The sequence below is a fragment of the Malaclemys terrapin genome, chromosome 23 (genome assembly GCF_027887155.1).
Source record: "Malaclemys terrapin pileata isolate rMalTer1 chromosome 23, rMalTer1.hap1, whole genome shotgun sequence".
Classification (NCBI taxonomy): Eukaryota; Metazoa; Chordata; order Testudines; family Emydidae; genus Malaclemys; species Malaclemys terrapin.
The window spans coordinates 15,398,167-15,418,371 of record NC_071527.1 but is presented as its reverse complement, the minus strand read 5'-3'; the positions used below and the strand labels follow the sequence as shown (position 1 = coordinate 15,418,371).

General features: G+C 50.0%; 1 protein-coding gene and 1 long non-coding RNA gene across 2 annotated transcripts in view; both read left to right on the top strand.

Annotated features, from left to right (window-relative positions):
* Positions 1-8,639, top strand: part of LOC128828125 (adhesion G protein-coupled receptor E1-like) — a 28,193-nt gene extending 19,554 nt beyond the window's left edge. The window contains exons 12-19 of the mRNA XM_054012515.1: positions 1,605-1,775; positions 2,204-2,398; positions 3,075-3,310; positions 4,242-4,308; positions 5,796-5,887; positions 6,798-6,966; positions 7,678-7,770; positions 8,204-8,639. Coding sequence (XP_053868490.1) covers positions 1,605-1,775; positions 2,204-2,398; positions 3,075-3,310; positions 4,242-4,308; positions 5,796-5,887; positions 6,798-6,966; positions 7,678-7,770; positions 8,204-8,209 — 1,029 coding nt within the window. The 3' untranslated portion in view covers positions 8,210-8,639. The remainder of the gene's footprint in view (positions 1-1,604; positions 1,776-2,203; positions 2,399-3,074; positions 3,311-4,241; positions 4,309-5,795; positions 5,888-6,797; positions 6,967-7,677; positions 7,771-8,203) is intronic.
* Positions 8,640-11,889: 3,250 nt separating this feature from the next.
* Positions 11,890-19,362, top strand: LOC128828127 (uncharacterized). Its single transcript, XR_008443163.1, has 3 exons — positions 11,890-12,205; positions 16,487-16,537; positions 19,225-19,362. It is a non-coding gene; the product is annotated as an uncharacterized LOC128828127 (long non-coding RNA).
* The last annotated feature ends 843 nt before the right edge of the window (positions 19,363-20,205 follow it).

The window sequence follows — 20,205 nt, the reverse complement described above, 5'->3', positions numbered from 1 at the left end:
GTTCTGCTCCCAGCTCAGCTCGGGCCCCTGCTCTCTCCTTAGCTCGGCCCCACCCTGTCTGACCCAGGCCATTCCAGCTCACATGGAGGACGGGACCCCCCCGGCCTCCTGACTCTCTGATTAGCTGCCCGCCCTGTCAATCAGGCTCATCTGGAGCACTGACCTCTCCCCATTGTTCCTGGGGACAGTCAGTCTCAGGCTCCTGATTTGCCATCGACCCCTCCCCTTTTAGTGCTGGGAGCTAGTCACTAAACCCCCCACTGAGTTTTAGTACGGGGGCAACAGTCCCCTTACACTGGGGTTGATTCCGACTTTTTCAGGAGCAGTCTGGCTTCTCTGGTGGGGATGCTGCATTGAATTAACTCTCAAGTGGGGAGGAATTCTTGTGTTCTCCCCCAGGTGTGGTGCTGCCTTGGGCGGGAAGGGGGGGATTGAAGTCATGACCTCTTGATGAAAAAGTCTGAATTTCTGCTCCAGCCGCTAAAGGGACAGCTCAATTAACCGAGCGTCGGTAGTAGACACATACATTTCCCGGTACTGGAGTTGAGTGACAGGGGAAGAGAGCAAAGAGGAACATGGGGAGACAGTGTGGCCTAGTGGATAGCACACTAGTGGGCGACCTGGGTTCTACTCCTGGTTCTGCTACTGGCCTGCTGGATGACCTTGATATTCCCCCCCACACACACACACTCTGTGCCTCAGTTTCCCCATATGTCAAATGCGGGTAATGATAGTGACTTTTTTTGGAAAGCGCCTTGATTGATGGATGGAAAGCACTTAAGAGCTAGGTGTTAATACTAGCAGCAGAGATAGATTTTCTTCTGTTTCATTAAGGCAGACGCAGACTCTGGGAGCCCTTCAGAACCAGCCCATATGTGTTCTTTGGCCCACTCTCTGCGGGGGCCATAGAGAGGCTGTTAACTCTCTGCCCTACTGTTCAGTATTTGTGCTAATGCACAGGCTGAAATCAGCGCCCCCTTCTGGCAGGAACGGCTCATTGTGTGAGACAGCCCTTGCCACCAAGCGCTTAGTCTGTCTAGCCCAGGGGTTGGCAACCTTTCAGAAGTGGTGTGCCGAGTCTTCATTTATTCACTGTAATTTAAGGTTTCGCGTGCCAGTAATACAATTTAACGTTTTTAGAAGGTCTCTTTCTGTAAGTCTATAATATATAACTAAACTATTGTTGTATGTAAAGTAAATAAGGTTTTTAAAATGTTTAAGAAGCTTCATTTAAAATTAAATTAAAATGCAGAGTCCCCCGGACCGGTGGCCAGGACCCGGGCTGCGTGAGTGGCACTGAAAATCAGCTCACGTACTGCCTTTGAAACGCGTGCCATAGGTTGTCTGGTCTAGACAAAGGGTGGGAGGGGAAACTGAGGCACAGAGCAGGAGAATGACTCCGTCAAGGTCACACAGGAGGCCAGTGGCAGAGCCAAGGTTTCCTGCGTTCCAATCTAATACCCTGTCCACTGGTCCGCACGGCCTCTGTTAGTCTGCCCCTCAAGTGCTTTCCTGGAGTCCCCGGCCCACGCCCCTGGTATCACGTTTTTTCCAACCTGCGTTATTCTTCGCTTTTTCCTTATTTTTATTTCATTTTTTTGCAGCCAAGCAGCAGCCGCGACGAGCTCATCTGCGTCTCGTGGGAGGCCACGGCCCGGCGTGGCAGCTGGTCTCGGGCAGGGTGCGGGGTCCTGCGCAGCAGCGCCACTCACACCACGTGCAGCTGCAATCGCGTCTCCAACCTGGCCGTCCTCATGGCATCGGGGGAGATAACGGTAACGGGCCCGCGCTCGCAGACTGAGGCTGCGGGCTTTGCTGGGGGCAGTCGGGCATCCTCTCGGCAAAGGAGAGGTTGAAGGAGGACAAGGAGGTAGCTCTGGGGATGTTTACGGAGAGCCCCTCCCCGGCATGGGGGGCAGCACCGGAGAAAGCGCAAAGGGGCTGGGGTGAGCACTGGAGGTGGGCATCACGGGCCGATCACAGGCGGTTCCCCATTCCATGGTCCCCTGCTGGCTCCCAGAGCCCTATGGTTGAAATAAAGGCCCCAGTACAGTTATATGCCCGTGCTCCCCTGGAACAGCTGCGATAATCTGTCACGGGCAGGAATCGGGGGAGTTCTCAGCAAAGCCCCACCCGCATTAACTGCCCCACGTGGGACGACGCGTGGGCTCCTAACAAGCTGTCTGCCCCGCCTCCCCGATAGGCAGACTTCCCACTGTTCCTCGTCTCCCACGTCGGGCTGGCCCTGTCCGTGCTGTGCCTCTTCCTCGCCATCCTCACCTTCCTCCTGTGCCGCTCCATCCGCAACGTGAACACCTCCATCCACCTGCAGCTCTGCCTCTGCCTCTTCCTGGCCGACCTGCTCTTCCTCACCGCGGTGGACAGACCCGGCCATCAGGTAAACCACTCCCTGCCCCTCGCAGAACACTGCCTGGGGACTCTGGTGACCTGGGTTCTAGTCCTGGGTTGTAGTCTTGGCTCTGCCCTTAACCTGTTGGTGATGCTGGGCAAAGCACTTTCCTGTGCCTCAGTTTCCCTATCTGTAAAATGGGGGTAATGATACTGACCTACTTTGAAGCGTGAGTGATTATTGGGTATGCAGCTAGCAGTAGCCATCAGTGCAGAGATGAGATCCTAGGGCAAACCCCTTCTTACAGTGGTAATTCCCAGGGGTGGGTTTGATGCAGGGGAACCAAGCCCAGGGATGCCCATTAGAGGCTGTTAAATGAAAGACTCATAGGACTAGAAAGGACCTCGAGAAGTGCTCGTTAGTGCAGGCTGAAGGCCCCAGACCTCCAGTGGGCTCTTTGAAATGCCCCCCTGAGCTGGGATTTGTGTGGCAGAAGACAGTGGTGGCCACAGTGTCCCTGATGGTCAGATGGAGGCGATGCTCAAACGTTGTTTATCCGGGCTGCTGGACACAGACCCTGTGGTTCTCTCTGGCTCGCAGCTCCTGCCCTGTTCTGCATAGTGTTGCCACAAGGGGTCACCCTAAGTGCTGGCCTGGCCTGGGGAACTACGCAGAAGCAGAGCCCGGGATCTCTGCGCTCACGCGGGCGTTCTTCCCTCCCCAGCTGGCCTGCGCCATCATCGCTGGCATCCTGCACTACCTCTTCCTGGCCTGCTTCGCCTGGATGTTCCTGGAGGCCGTGGTGCTCTTCCTCACCGTCCGCAACCTCGGGGTCGTCAACTATTTCAGCACTCACAGCCCCAAGATGGGGCACCTGAGCCTCTTCGGCTACGGCTTCCCTGCCCTGGTAGTGGCCGTCTCGGCGGCGGTTATGCCGGAGGGCTACGGCAGACAGGAAAAGTGAGTGCCCGAGCTGGGGAACTGGCCCTGAAGGAGGCTGCAGTGGTTAGGGCATTAACATGTGTTAGGGGAGATGCAGGTTCAAGTCCCAGCTCTTCTACAGGCTTGGTGCTGGGCAAGCCAATTAGCTGCTCTGTGCCTCGGTTTCCCCATGTGTGCAATGGGGATGATGGCACTGCCCTGCTGCAGCGGGGTATTGGGAGACAAAATCTATTAAAGATTGTTAGAGGCTACAGTGATGGGGCCTTATAAGTCCCTAGAAGTGGACGGTCCAAATCTAAGGCATTCTCGGCTTTAAGGAAATTTGATGTACTGTAGTTAGACCTGCAGGCCATATTCGCTGTGTGAGTGCAAAAAGGGGAGTGAAGAGAGTAGGTCCTGTCTTAAGCCAGCACTGTGTGTGTGTAGCGCTCTGTGTGTGTCGTGTGTGTGTGTGTGTGTGTGTGTGCGTCCCAGAGCTCCCCAGGGAAAGACTCTCTGGACCAGTGGGCATCTGTCTCGACAGCTGTGCTGCTGTCCTTCATGAATGAATTAGTCAGTTTCTAGCATCTAGTTGACTGGGGCGCAGGACACCTGGGTTCTCTCTTTGGCTCTGCTACTGACCTCTGTCCATGACCTTGAATAAAATTAATAGATTCTATGGCCAGACGACTGCGATCATGTGGTCTGGCCTCCTGTATAACACAGGACAGAGAACTCCCCGAAATGAGTCACACGCCCCCTTCTCTGCCTCAGTTTCCCTTCCCCCCACATCTGTCTTATCATTTAGATGGTGCTGTTTGGGGCAGGGCCTGTCCCTCACTCTGTAGCTGTGCCCAATGGGACCCCAGTCTCGGTGGAAGCCTCTTCGGGTAGCACTAATATCAATGATAATCGCTGCACCAGGTTGCTGATGTTCAGTGAATGTCACATCAACCTTTTGTTCTTGTAGCTGCTGGCTCAGCATGGAGAAGGGGTTCATCTGGAGTTTCCTGGGGCCGGTGTGTGTCATCATCGGGGTACGTATCCATTGTGGCTCGACCCTGCTGCCTACCTCAGCACGGTGATGTCTGGAGCGCTGCCTGGCTTCCCTTGTCTATTGCTAAGCACTGTGGGCCCAATTCATCCCCTGGTGTAATGCTACTGACCTCGAAGGAGTACATGCCAAGGAGGATTTTGGCCCAGTCGGGGAATGGGGTGATAAGACCCACCAGATCAATCCTGCCAAAGCCAGTTTGTGGCATCTCGTTGGGACTTCAGATCATGAGGCCAGATCCTCACCTGGCGTAAGTCAGTATTGCTCGGTTGATTTCAATGGAGCAATGCTGATTTGTGCTAGCTGGGGATCTGGCCGAATAATCATATCAGACAGCAATACACTTGCTCTGGATGGTGACAATTTCTGCTTCTGCTCATGTCGAGACCCCCCCAGCTGCCCATCACATCCCTTCCCCGGAACCTGCGGCAAATTAGGGTTAGTGAGATAAGAACATACAAACATAAGAACGGCCACACTGGATCAGACCAAAGGTCCATAGTCCAATATCCTCTCTTCTGACAGTGGCCAGTGCCAGGTGCCCCAGAGGGAATGAATGGGTAATCATCAAGTGATCCATTCCTGTTGCTCATTCCCAATTTCTGGCAAACAGATGCTAGGGACACCATCCTTGCCCATAGCCATTGATGAACCTATCCTCCATGAACTTATCTAGTTCTTTTTTGAACCATGTTATAGTCTTGGCCTTCACAACATCCTCTGGCAAGGAGTTCCACAGGTTGACTGGGTGTTGTGTGGAAAAAATACTTCCTTTTGTTTGTTTTAAACCTGCTGCCTATTAATTTCACTTGGTGACCCCTAGTTCTTGTGTTATGAGGAGTAAATAACACTTCTTTATTTACATTCTCCACATCAGTCATGATTTTATAGACCTCTATCATATTCCCTCTTAGTCGTCTCTTTTCCAAGCTGAAAATTCCCAGTCTTATTCATCTCTCCTTATATGGCAGCCGTTCCAGACCCCTAATCATTTTTGTTGCCCTTTTTTGAACCTTTTCCAATTCCAATATATCTTTTTTGAGATGGGGCGACCACATCGGCACGCAGTATTCAAGATGTGGGCGCACCATGGATTTATATAGAGGCAATATGATATTTTCTCTTTTATTATCTATCCCTTCCTTAATGATTCCCAACGTTCGGTTTGCTTTTTGACTGCCCCTGCACATTGAGTGGATGTTTTCAGAGAACTCTCCACAATGACTCCAAGATCTTTCTTGAGTGGTAACAGCCAATTTAGACCCCATCATTGTATATGTATCATTAGGAGTCTGTTTTCCAGTGTGTATTACTTTGCATTTGTCAACAGTGAATTTCATCTGGCATTTTGTTGCCCAGTCACCTGGGTTTGCGAGATCCTTTTGTAGCTCTTTGCAGTCTGCCTGGGACTTAATTATCTTGAGCAATTTTGTATCTGCAAATGTTGCCACCTCTCTACTTTGATTCTAGATGAATTCCGTCCTTTTCGCCTTAACCCTCTGGATGCTGCAAAGAAAACTTTCCAGCCTGAACACTGAAGTGTCCACCCTCAAGGACACCAGGTAACGTTGGTTTAAAAGCAGAGCTGAAGAGTATAGTTAGTGGTGGTAAGGGGAAGGGGGAATCAGGACTCCTGGTTTCTGTCCCCAGCTCGGGGAGGGGAGCGGGGTCTAGCAGTTAGAATTGGGAGTCGGGACTCCTGGGTTCCATTCCCAGCTCTGCTACTGGCAGCGTAACTTTGGGCAAGTCACTGTGCCTCAGTTTCCCTCTTTTTAAAAACTGGGCTGAAGTGGGAGTTGTGAGCCCCCCTGAGTGCTGGGAGAGCCCGTGGAGATCCTCAGTCTGGCCGACAGCCCCCCAAGGGCAGTGCTGGACGCCCCATCGTTTGTCCCTCAGCCGTGGAGTGGCCAGGGTGCTGGAATGCAGGAGAGAGGGTGATGCTGCTGCGAAGTCTGGATGGACAGATCCTCAGGTGGTGGAAGCTGGTGTCGCTCTACGGGATCTGCCGATTTGCACCAGCTGGAGATCTGCTCCCAGTGGGGCTTTCCCCCGTCTCTGACAGTTGGATTTACAAGCCCGCTCTGCTCCTTGCTGTGTACAGAGATACTGTATCTCCAGGTGCGGGAGGAGTACAAGAGATGGTTGCCCTCTGCCCTCTGCAATGGGGCCCGGATGGGATAGTCACCCCGAAAGCCAGGACACATAGAGGCAGAGTTTATATGTGCCTGCAGCCAGGGCTCCTTTTGCCCGATCCACACAGGATCGGAATCCGTCCCAGCCGCTCTTAGCGAGGTTTGGGTCTTTAGCGCAGGCCGTAGCAGCTTGTGCAGCTGCCTTTCGAAGTCTCTGGGTCAGCCGCTCTCACGCTTGTAGATGGGGCGTGGCTCTCTGGAGGCATTCGCCATTTCGGCTCAGACCCCCCTGACTCAGCCGCCCTGCAGATCACGGGATCTCTCCCTCTGCTTTCTCCAGGCTACTGACCTTTAAAGCCATCGCCCACGTCTTCATTCTGGGCTGCACGTGGATTTTCGGTCTCCTTCAAGTCGGCCCAGCTGCCACGGTCATGGCGTATTTATTCACCATCGTCAACAGCCTGCAGGGAGCCTTCATCTTCCTGGTGCACTGTCTCCTCAATCGCCAGGTACCGCCCAGGGCCCTTCGTCCCCTGATGGACTCTTTGGACCCCCTGCCAGCGGAGAGCAGGGCGGGCTAACGACACTTTACTGAGCATGCTGGGCAAGATCCCCCCCCCCGCTTTCCCCCCAGGGTTCCCCCAGTAACAGAGCAATGGAGCAGCCCCTTGTTTGGAGAGGAACGATGGCCCAGAGGCTGAAATACCTGGGCACAATTCCATGCTGTGCTGTCGGCTCCTTGGGCAAGTCACTTCGCCTCTCAGTTCCCTGGAGAACTTCCCTAAGATAATCAGTCTGGCACCCTTCAGGAAGTCAGAAGGAAAAGGTCTCCTGAGAATCCCCTTCCATGCTTCTATCCTATAAAGGCTCTGCCTCCAATGCAGGGGGTGGATTGGGTGCAAAGCTAGAGTGCATTGCATTATGGGAATTCTCTGCTGCCACAGGAAGCAGAGTGTTAGAGCAGCCCTGAGGTTGCTCTAACTTGTACCAAGGCATAGAGGAGGGGGAGCATAAATAACTATAAGTCTCCGCATGGGTAACAGAGAATGAGCCCCAGTGACTGCATGAGCGGCTCAGGTCCTTTTATCAGGCAGGATTAGATGCGGCTCTTGTTCATTTGCATATCGCCCAGATGCTGAGGTGCTGGGCACGTTAGAAACAGAGATAAGGCATAGAGAGAAGAGATCTCTCGGCACCACTGACTGTCTCTGCATCTCCAGGTGCGGGAGGAGTACAAGAGATGGTTCACCTGCAAACCCAAGTCCTACGTTTCTGATGTCTCCATGTCTACTTTAGCCACCAGCAGCAAAGCGGTAAGCGAGCCAATGACCGCTGAACCCTCACCAGAAGCGTCCAGAATCTAGGCTAGATCCGGGCAGGGTTACAGCACTGGACTGGGAGTCAGGACTCCTGGGCTCTGGAAGTGGGGTGGGTCTAGTGGTTAGAGCAAAGGGGGCTGGGAGTCACGACTCCCCAGTGAAGGGCAGACATGGTGTCTGGACTGATGTAGTTACATTGGTTCAAAAGTTGGGTGCAAACCAGCCCTCAGGGACTTAGGAGCACTGGGGGAAGCGCCAGTGACACCAATAGACATGGAAATCTGCCCCGCTAGGAGCTTGAAGTCAGGGTCAAATCCGAGTGCACATAAGGCCTGATCCGACTCATCTGATATCAAAACTGTCTTGGGAACTTGTGTTTTCCCTTCCGCCCCTCCGGAACCATGCCGGTGTCTCTCATTCCTTGCAGGGCTGACGTTCTGGTCGGGAGGCAGGAGACGCCATCGCGCCGCAGGAGAAGGAAGAGCTTATCGCAGAACTTGAATCTGCCTTCTTTAAAGTACTTGTAGGATCCCAACTTCGAAACCAACCTGCCAGCTGGAGTGTGATCCCGGGGTTAAATCAGCGGGCTGGGAAGGGGAGAGGAGTGTCTGGATTAGAGCCAGGGGTGCTGGTAGTCAGGACTCCTGGGTTGTCCTATCCCTGGCTGTGGGGTCTAGTGGTTAGAACAAGTTACACTCCCTAGACATTGGCCAGTAGCACCTATAGCTTAATCTGCTGCTGCTTTTCTGAGATTCCCTTTCTCCTTATTTATCATCCCCCCCAAATTGTTCAGTCCCCTGAAATCTGAGTAGGTTTTGCATGTCTGTGGCATTTCAATACTGTAAAATGAGTTCGATTTTGAATGCATGACTTTGTGGTGTCTTTTTAAAACGCCTTCTGAAGTGGTTTTGTTTCTACCCACTAAAATACACAGGCTAAATTGTTTCTCTGGAAATGGGGTACAAGCAACCACGTCCTGAATCCCTACAATGCTCGGTCTAAATCCAGCTCCTAGTGCTCCCTGACAGCCAGGGGGCGCTGTCGAGCATGCCCAGTAGTGCTGTCCTATGAATTCAGTATAGCCTGCACTCTGCTCCATGACTGCTTAATGCAAGTCAGGATGTGGAGAGACACCTAGTGGTGACATCAGGAAGTACAGTCTGGGAGCTAGAGTGCCTGAGGGAACCAGTGGGCCTGTATCCAGCAGCCTCAATACAGGACCCCCCTTTCTAGGCATCCGCGCAGAGTCCTGTCTCTGCCACGGGGGCCCCCACTCTTGGAGGCAATGAGCCGGAACTTGGTTCTTTTGTCCGTGGTCTTGTTGGGCCCAGTGCGCAGCCCCACATGTGCAACGCCCCAAACAGGGTGTGACTGTGCCTGGATCCCAGCCTCTCGGCTCCAGCTGTCAGGTTGCCCGGGGCGTAGCCGTAGCTCCACGGCCAGCTCTCAGGCTCCCATGTGGCCCCCAGCCCCCTCCCCCCCAAGCACGGGATCGCCTCAAGAATGGTCAGAGTGGGTCAGAGCAATGGGCCATTGGCTCAGTGACCTGTCTCGGACAGCGGCCAGTGCCGGACGCTTCCTGGGGAATGAACAGAACAGGGCAATTAGCCCCGGCTTCTGGCTGTTGGAGGCTGAGCTGTCTTGGCTAACAGCCCGCGATGGCCCTGTCCTCCAGGAACCCAGTTATACCTTCCCCGGCCTGCGGTGGATTATGGCACCGGCTACTAGCCATGTTCAGCTGGGCAAGAGGGGACTCTCTAAGCGCTTTGAGATCTACTGCTGAAAAGAACTGGATAAGGGTGAAGGATTATTAGTTCTGCCTGGGTCCTTTCCCTCTAGCTTAGGGACCCAGCAATGATCCAGGTACATTACAGTCCAATGGGGATGTGGGACTGCAGCATGGGCAGACGTACAACAGCGAGCTTTGTCTAGCTAGCTCGAGGAGCAGGTGGCCGCCCAGGTGCCCAGGACTGAGGGTACATGTTTGAGCAGCTACTGTCCATGCTGCTGGCACTTCACTGCTATTAATACTTGAGCTAGCCGTGATCTAGCTAGACAAAGCTAGCTCAGATCAGGGAGTGATGTGCTGGAATGCAAGTACTGAACGTATCACAAGAGGCCACGGAAGTGCCGGAATAGTGTGCTGGAGGGTTCGGGCGCGACTCGACCGTCGGCTCAGACATGTTTAGAAGCGCAGCGGTCACACCTTCTGCTTGCAATGTAGATATACCCTTAGCCTCTGGGTGTTTCTTGGTTCTCATGCATGGGCCTGCCAGGTAGCTCTTGGCACCCCGGCTTGTGGCTTCAAAGGGGAAGTTTCTTTCACAAGAAGTGTCACCATCCTGCACCAGGGCGATAAGAAGAGGCTGCTGCAAGAAACCAAGGAGGGGAACTGAGCTCTGGCAGGGAGATAAGGCAGCAGACAGCTGCAGGGATAAAGCAGAGAGATTGGTGCTGCATGCTGTGTTAACCCTCGCAGTGCTGGGTGGATGGGGATTCATAGTATGTGGCCTCTTCTCTTCCCCCCCACAACTCCCCATTGTTCTCCCCGCCAGGGTTCTTGGTCTCCACGGCTGTCCCCTAGCAGCAGAGCACGAGATCTGCTGTGATGCGTTATCTCAGGTCCTCTGAGGCGTAGTGCTGCGACCACAGTGCCTAGGTCAATGCCAGGAATGCTGTCAGTCAGGTGCTAGAGTCCTGTCCGGCTGGCCCAGTTGCGCCCCATGACCTCTACTTCAGACATATCCAGAAGTGAGAGTCATTCCATAGCAGAGGAGGCCTTGTAGGGAGAGACCCTGCAGCAGCTAAGTTAGAAGAAATGTTGTGTTCCCTCTATTCTGGGGCCATTCAGGGCTCTGCCCAGCCCTTGGTGTAAATTAGAGCAGCCTCGAGGCTGTTCTAACTTATGCTGCAACCTGTAGCCTCCCGGGGAGCAGGGAAGAGCTGTAGTGCAGTGTACTCTGGTCATGCCCTGATCTGTCCTCCACTCCGGGAGCAGGGGGATGCAGGACCCGTACTCCAGCTAGCAAGGCGCCCTGCCCATGGGATGTTTACAAACGGTGGCCATTTCTGCCAACTTTACACCCTAAAAGGGCTGGCATGAAATCGAGACGGGGCACAGAGTCTGTGTTTCCCTTTCTATAAGGTGTATAGTCAGCCCCGAACCCCAGAACAACTTCCTCCTCCAGCAGGAAAGGCGAAAGTGCTAGGCAAAAAGGTCAGAGTTAGTTACCAAAACAAAATATAAGCCCACAGTCTGAACTCTTGACCCTATTAGACTGGGCAACATCTAGATTCAGCAGTTTTTCTCACCCTGTTGGATATTGCAGTTCATCGTACACACATAGATGGGTGAGGGAGAAAGGCCCAGCACGTGGCCACTGGGTTCTGTTTTATACCCTCCGTCCCATGTGCTTGGGGAGCACGAGTCCAGACATGTCTAGGGGGCATTGCTGAGTAGGGTTACCATATTTAAGGTTTTAAAAAAGAGGACACTCCAGGGGGCCCTGGCCCCGCCCCTTCCCCGGCCCCGCCCCTTCCCCAAAGTCCCCGCCCCTTCCCCGCCCCAGCCCTGCCCCAGCCCCGCCCCAACCCCGCCCCCTCCCTTGAGCGCCCCGCATTCCCCCTCCTCCCTCCGAGCCACGCAAAACAGCTGCCCGAGCGCTACTGGCTTCATGGTTTGCCGGGCAGCCCCCAGACCTCCAGACCCTGCGCCCCCCGCTGGGCACTTCCCTGGCGCAGCCGGAGCCCGGGAGGGGAAGCGCCCGGCACATGGATACATATATGGATAGAGAAATGCCTTTCAGCAGATCATAACCTTTACCCTCATATCTTACAAGGCCTGCTTTCTATATAAGATCACGATTATATAAAAATGAGGACTATGGGGATTACAGGACGCTCCCCCAAGCTGTAGAATGTCACATGTGGCTCCCAGGAACCATCCATGAGATTATTTAAAGCCTTCACATCCCACTATTATTATTAGCCAGTTTCAGTTCCCGAAAGGCAAAGAGCGCAGTTTCCCCTGCTACTTTCCTTCCTGTAGATTGCTGGGAGATAGTCAAGGGAGCTGGAACAATTTTAGTGGGAGCGGGGTGCTGCTGATGGAAACCATGTATTTGGTGTTTGTTATTAGTGCTTCAACCTGAGGGGCGTGGCAGCACCCCTAGTTCCAGCACCACTGGAGGTAGGTTTACCCTCATAACAAATGTTAGCTAGATGCTTAGAGGCCATCGTGGGCAGGGGAGGTCTATCCGTCCAAAGAGAGAGACAGCTGAGATAAGGCACTGTGATAAAAAGCCCCAGTAAAAACTGTCATTCAGCAAACTTCTGAGAAAGATCACACCAGGATAAAGTAGCTGCGGTTTTCTTGCCTGGTTGCAGAAGGCAGTGGCCACCATGAAGCAGCTCATCTCCCACCTTCTGGGTAAGTTTGAAAGGAATTGGGTTATTTTCTTCCAATGGGGGCTTGGCAAAAAAGAACCTTAGCTTAAGCTCCCTGGAGCAGGAAACCTCTCTTTGTTCTCTGTTTGTACAGCTCCTAGCACGAGGGTCCATGACCGGCTGCTGCCGTAATAATTGTGTTGGGATCTGTGTAGGGCCCTTCGCTGATGGGCATTCAGCCCAGATCTGTGCCTCTTGAAATGAACACTCGTTTTATCAATGACCTGGAAGAAAACATAAAATCATCATTGATAAAGTTAATAAATCACCAATTCCGAGACCAGACAGGACTAGTGTGAGCATCTAGTCTGACCTCCTGTCTACATAGACCAGAGAACTACCCCCAAAATAATTTCTAGAGCAGATCTTTTACAAACACATCCAATCTGAAACATCCAATCTTGATTTTAAAATCGTCAGGGATGGGAAATCTACCATAACCCTTGGTAAATTGTTCTAATGGTTAATTACCTTCACTGTCAAAATGTACGGTATCTTTCCAGGCTAAATTTGTTTAGTTTCAACTTCCGGCCATTGGATTATGTTACACCTTTCTCTGCTAGATTATAAAGCCCAATATTAAATATTTGTGTACATGCTTGTAAACGGTAATCAAGTCACCCTTAACTTTCTCTTCCTTAAGCTAAATAGATCGAGCTCTTTGAATATTTCACCTACACATGTGCCCCAATGCTCTAATTCTCCTGGCTCTTTTTGACCCCTCTCCCATTTATTACCACTCTTTTTGAACTGTGGGCACAGGGACTGGACACAGAATTCTAGGAGTAATTCACTAATGCCAGGTACCCAGGTAAAATAACCTCTCTGTTCCTACTCGAGATTCCCCTGTTCATGCAGCCCTGGATTGCATTAGCACTTTCGGCCACAGTGTCACACTGGGAGCTCATGTTCAGTGGTTTGTAGAAGACGCACAGAGTGGGGGAGCAGTAAATAATGAAGAAGACAGATTACTGATACAGAGCGAACTGGATCCTTAGGTGAGCTAGATTCAATCAAACACTCTGTGCCACAGTATGGCCAAATGTTAGGTCTAGGATGTATTTACAGGTGGGGGACTCTCTCCTTGGAAGCAGTGACTCTGAAGAAGACTTGAAGTCTTGGTGGATAATGAGCTGAACACAAGCTCCGAGGGGAATCCTATAAATCAATCAGGGCTAACGTGATCCTTCATGTATAAACAGGGGGATATGGAGTAGGAGCAGAGAGATTATTTTACCTCTGTATTTAGTCCTGGTGCAACAGCAGCTGGAATCCTGTCTTCAGTCCTGGTGCCCACAGTTCAAGGAGGATGTCAATAAAAGGAAACGGTTCAGAGAAGAGCTATGAGAATGTTTAGAGGACTGGAAAATGTCCCGTGAGAGACCCCAGTAGCTTATCAAAGAGCAGGTTAAGGGGTGACCTGATCACAGTCTAGAAACACCTTCCTGGGGAACAGCAAGTTGATAATAGAGGGCTCTTCAATCTAGCTGATAAAGACTTAAGAAAACCCGATGGCTGGAAGTTGAAGACAAATGTCCAGTTTTTTTTTTAACAGTCAGGGTCTTTAACCATTGGAACAACTTGCCAAGGGTTGTGGTGGATTCTCCATCGCCGGATGTTTTTCTAAACTGGGTTCTAACTCGGCCACAACTGTTGAAGTTGAAGCAGAAATTAATTCAGGGAAGCTCTCTGGCCCGTGTTATGCAGGAGGTAAGACTAGATGATCAGTGATCTCTTCTGGCCTCTAAATCTGTGAATATGCTGGTGGCTAGGCCTGGTGTACATTTATTATTTGTCATTATTGTCTAATAAGCGAGTCCATGTGCTGCCTATCATACTGAATCCTTTGCTATTTATTGTTCCGTGTTGATTATGAATTCTTCGTTATGGCTTGTGAATCAATACGTTACTGATGTTCTTACAGCTGCACCTGGCAGATCAGAGCCCCATTGTACTAGGTGCTGTAAAGCTAATAGCAAAAGACAATTCCCGCCCCGAAGGGATTATGCTCTTTTTGGCCCCGATTCTGCAAGGAGCCCCCTATGGAGTCCGTTTGACTTTAACAGGCCTAAGGATCTCCTCCTATGGTGATCATCGCAGGATCGGGGCCTTAGCTAGAGAGAAGGAGGGTAAAGAGAAGCGGTGGGGTGGGAGGACAGGATGAGAGGAACACAAACAGGCTGAGTTGTCTGCGTGCTTGGAGAGTCTTGTCCCTGTGGGTATGCACAGGTTTCCCAGGGGTACATCAACTCATTTAGATATTTGCCTAGTTTTACAGCTGGCGAGATAAAAAGCACTAGCGAAGTCATTACAAACTAAAATTTCCTACGGACAATGACTTGTTTATGCTGCTCTAGGTACTATTCCCTAATGTAAGTACAGTATATATATTCCAATTGATTTATTTCATAATGATATCGTTACAATGAGAAAGTCAGCAATTTGTCAGTAACAGCGTGCACTGCTACGACACTTTTGTATTTTTATGTCTGATTTTGTTAGCAAGTCGTTTTTAAGCGAGGTGAACTTGGGGGTATGCAAGACAAATCAGACTCCTGAAAGGGTTGCAGTGGTCTGGCAAGTTTGAGAATCGCTGTCCTCACTCATGATGCAACACAGAAAAGCCATATAACAAATGGAGGATTTAGTTAGTAAAACTTCCTTAGGACATGGGACCATCTGGGTCACTAAATCCAGGCACCTGCTGTTGTACACAGTCCCATCATAGACCAGAATTATATGAATTGGGCGAATTCCATCTTCAGACTAGTCGGGTTATTTCCCACCACTAGTCCTATTGGGAAACTGTTCCAGATCCTCCTTCCTCTAATGCCCAGCCATCTCGGATCCACAAGGGAAAGTACCTCATGGAATGGGCTGCAAAGTGCTGGATGGCAAACCCAAAGCGGTGAGAGCTGGGAAAAGCCCACTGCCAAGGGTTGTGAGCGCCTCTGCTTCTCCTGTGCCTGGCATTCCTGTTGTTCTACTGTAAACTGCTGGATCAGTTGGGGGAAAAATAAGCTGAAAATATTTTTGATCCCAAAAGGTTTGGTCCCTTTGTTTTTAAATCATCACCATGTGCCTCGGCAGTTCTTAGTTCCAGCTGAGTGTGGGAGAGGAAGTATCAAGTAGCCATTCTCTGGGGCTGCTGCAGTGCAGGGAACAGAAATAAACTTCTGAGATTTCCTCCTGCATTCCCAGCTCCAGAGGGGTTTTTGCTGAGGAGTTCGGTTTCTGATGGTGGCATCCAAAGCACGTTTCTGAGGCTCAGCTGTCAATGAAGGTAGCAGAGGGTCAGTTGATTCACAGCAGGACTGCGGCAGCAGGTTACAAGGAAGTGGCTTTCAAACTGTGTTCTGAGCTGATCTGATAAATGTGCAGTGGGGACATTGGGTGATAGGAGAAGTGAGTCACTCTCTTACAGTGTAGGTGTGGGAACGAGACAAACCTTGAGTGTCCTCACACAGACAAAACTCCTTTTGGGTTTAACGACTGAGGCCAGCTCATCAGTCGCTCTAGCTCTGCTAATGTCAATAGAGCCACATTGGTTTGCAGGCTAAGCACAACTTGATTTTTTTTCCAATTAAAATTTTCTTGGTTGTGGGAAACTATGGAGGGGGTCAGGCCATGGGGGAAGTCAGCCAATATTCGTTTAATGACAGTAGACCTTGTAATTGTTAAAATACAAATGGTCAATATCAAGTCACAATATATAAAGTAAATATCTTTAAATCAAACCGTGATAGGTTCTGAAGCAGCAATTTTCTCATTTTTCCTATCGGTCAATTTCAACTGTTATTGATGGAAATATTTTTTCATGGGTTTCTCTGTGTATGGCAAAATTGATGATTACCAACATCTAACAATAAAAATTGAATCCTTCCAACCCTATTGTTTTCCAGGTCCCCATCCTCCCAAAGCGGAGAGTTTGGCCCTCTGAACATCCCCCAAAATTGCTTTTATTATCTATAGACTACATTCCAGATGTGCTTGGGGGTCTCCACCAGTATCAGGGCCTTTCTGTGCTAGGCGCTGTATGGACACAATGCTCACCTTACAGTTTAAATAGAAAAGAAGGACCCAGGGGAAACTGAGAGGGTAAGGACGTGTCCAAGGTCAATTGGCAGGTCAGTGACTGAGCCAGGATTAACACCCTGATCTCCCAGGCTCCTGCTCTACCCACTAGGCCACACAGCCTCCTACAGGGTAACAGCACTAAAACCCAGTGCAGTAAGAGCAGCCTTGGCTGTTTCTTCTTTTTCAGGCTTTTGCTGGCTCGTCTGCTTCAAGGGGACTCAATGTTTCACCAGCGATGGTAAGTTGATGCCTAGAAACATGGATAAAATACTCCAGATCCGAACCCTGGCGTGTCCTTCCAGCTTGGTGTGACGGGTTAGATCACAGAAACCCCCCGGGAGCTGCCACCTCATGTGCCAAGACTACTCCTGCCTCTGCTTTCCCTGCCAGCTCGGAACCCCAGCACCCTGTCTCGCTGAGCCAGACATGCCTGTCTGCTCCAACACAGACCCAGGGTCTGAATTACTTACCCCAAAGCTGCAGACTTAACTGAAAGCAGCTCACAGAAGGGTTCTTGTCTTTAACACTCAGATGCCCAACTCCCAGTAGGGTCCAAACCCAAATAAATCCATTTTACCCTGTATAAAGCTTATACAGGGTAAACTCATAATTTTTTCACCTGCTATAACACTGAGAGAGAGATATGGATAGCTGTTTGCCCCGCCCCCCAGGTATTAATACATACTCTGAGTTAATTAATAAGTAAAAAGTGATTTTATTAAATACAGAAAGTAGGATTTAAGTGGTTCCAAGTATTAACTGACAGAACAAAGTGAATTACCAAGTAAAATAAAATAAAACATGCAAGATAGCAGAGGTACTATGTCTAATACACTAAGAAACTGAATACAGATAAGATCTCACCAGTTCCAGTAAGCTTCCGTTTACAAACTAGTCTCCTGATAGTCTCAGTCCAGCAATCACTCACACACCCTGTAGTTAATGTCTTTTGTTCCAGTTCCTTTTAGGTATCCTTAGGGGTGGAGAGGCTCTCTTTAGCCAGCTGAAGACAAAATGGAGGGGTCTCCCATGGGCTTAAATAGACTTTCTTTTGTGGGTGGTGACCCCCTTCTGTTTCCTATGCAAAGTCCAGCTCCAAGATGGAGTTCTGGAATCACCTGGGCAAGTCACATGTCCATGCATGACTCACGGTTTTTACAGGCAGAAGCCATTGCCCACATGGTATCTTGAATGTCTCCAGGAAGACTTCTTATGTGGATTGGAGCATTCCAAGATGCATTGTTCCCTAAGTGCTTCTTCATAGGGCACTTAACTTTACAAATTTCTTTCGCCAGGAACTGACCAAATGCTCTACTAAGGTTATTTAGAAACCAAGCCAGGACATGGCCAATATTCATAGCTTCAAATATAAAAATGATACCTGCATACAAATACGATTAATATATTCAGTAGATCATAAGCTTCACACAGATATGTTGCATGGCATATGTAGCATAGAACATATTCCAGTTATGTCATATATATTCATAAGCATATTTCCATAAAGCCTTATGCGGTGGTGCCGTCACACTTGGATCTCCAGAAATGTGTGTCTTATACTGCTCAGTAGACCCTTGGACAGTATAAGCCCATAGAGAGTTCGACTGTCCAACAAAGGGTAATATTTATGCACCAGCCGTTGTTATCTCAACAAGTTATCTCCCAAATACTTCAATGAAATTAAATGGTTTAAATAAAACAATAAAACATGTTTATTAATGAGAGAGAGAGAGAGAGAGAGAGAAAGAGATTTTAAATAGTAAGGCTCAAAAGTCAGAAATTGGTTACAAAAGAAATAAAAAGAGAAAACCTCAAGCTAATTCCAAAACATTACCAAGCTAAATAAGATTTGAAGCCAACATGCTTCACACCACACCAGATGCTGCAGGCGGATCTCAGTAAAGAGGCTGGATTTCCTTTCATTCTGGGACCACTCCCCTTAGTTCAGTGTTTTTCAAGGCTTCATTGACGTTATAAGCAGAGAGAGATAAGGTAGACAAGGGAGGTGGTTACAGGCATTTTTGCCCCCTCTTTACATGCCAATCCTTGGGTGCTGGAAATACCCTTGCTGGGTCCTGTGGGGAGGCAGTATGTGAGCACCAAACTGTCTTTCAGCTGATTTGTACATTTCCTGTTGAGAACTTCTCAGTTGGTGAGTCTCTGGTTAACCAGGGGATGATTGTTTAACACGTGGCTGGCTTGCCAGTGTGTTCTTGTCTCTGAGGAACTGGCTTATAAAAAAATAAAAATAAAAATAAAATAATGGAGATATCCTATCTCCTAGAACTGGAAGGGACCTTGAAAGGTCATCAAGTCCAGCCCCCTGCCTTGACTAGCAGGACCAAGTACTGATTTTGCCCCAGATCCCCAGGTGGCCCTCTCAAGGATTGAACTCACAACCCTGGGTTTAGCAGGCCAATGCTCAAACCACTGAGCTATCCCTCCTCCCCCCCAGGGGAATTACAAAATATTTCAGTAATAATCATACTGTACAATCTCATAATTTCACATGTAGTGTTTGTTAAACACATTTCAGAAGATAATAATATTCATCAGATTACGAGTTTCCAAATGATACCTCAGAGGGAATACTTTGCACAAAATAGACCATAGGCATATAAAAGTGGTGCATATGGGCTACAGGGTGTCACAGCTTCGCTTCCCACGTCCTCCTGTTTCCCTGGCTTCAGGGGAGAGGGATGGAGGCCTTTTCTTCATCCTTTCCCTGATGTCTTGAGAAGAGAGGCCAGCTGCCTTGTCCTCCCACCTCTGCCACCTGCTCTGGTAGGTCCACGCTTTCTCCCTTGCTGCATTGTTAATAAGGTTAATAAATGAAAGTGAACCACATAGAAGAAGTCAAACAGAAGGTGCAAACGGTTATCCCTTGCTCTCTTTCAATGACATAGTTCCTTCTTGCTTTCACAGTCGACAGATGTCAGGATTCGACTACTTGTCCTGCGTTTGCAAAATGTGAAAATGTTCCTGGGGGCTACCACTGCACCTGCAAACGCGGGTTTGCATCTACTTCTGGGGAGCAAAACTTCACTGATCCAACAGTGAAGTGCGTCGGTGAGTATCAGCTCCCGGAGCTGAGCTAAGTGAGCGGGAACTCTGTAATGGGGCGAGACTCATGGAGGTTGCTGTAATGCCATTGGGACCACTTCTTGCACTTGCCAGGAAAATTATGGATCAGTGCACTCTACTGACCGGTGAGCATGCTGCAGTGATTAAGGGTATGTCTATACTTCTATCGAGCTAGCATGCTAACAATAGAGGTGCAAGAGGTAGGATGGAACTGGGCCTGGAAACTAATGTGTGAAAGTAGGGCAGGGAGACGGATCTGTCCAGGCAACAGGTTGCAGGGGGAAGATAGGACCGGCCGGATAAAGAGACTGGGTTAAGGAGCAGGTCTGGGGGAACAACAGAAAGATTGGACTATCTGGGAGGGACAGTGGGACTGGGACTCAGTGGGACTGGGGAATGTTGGGGGGCAGGGAGGCAGTGGGCACAGTGGGAAATTAAGAGGGGAAGAGAGAGACAAATGGAATGAGGAGCTGGGATGCAGGGGAACTGGGACTGGCTGGGAAAGGAGACTGGGAGGGGAGGATTTGGTGCAGTGGGTGACTGGAACTGGCTGGGAAAGGAGACCAGGACTGGAATGAGACACCTGAGGCGTTCTGATTGGGAAGGGGACAAGAGCTAGGGATGGGAAGAAACTGCGCTGGGACAGAGACAAGTTCTGTGTGGGGGGAATAAGGCTGAAGGAGCCAAGTTTGGGTATGAGCAAGCAGAAGAGTCAAGGGTATGACCATGGTCAAGGTTAATGAATTAAGCTAAACCATACTGAGGAAGTCAAATAAAAGGTGCAAAGGGTTATCCGCTGCTCTCTTTCAATGACATGGTTCC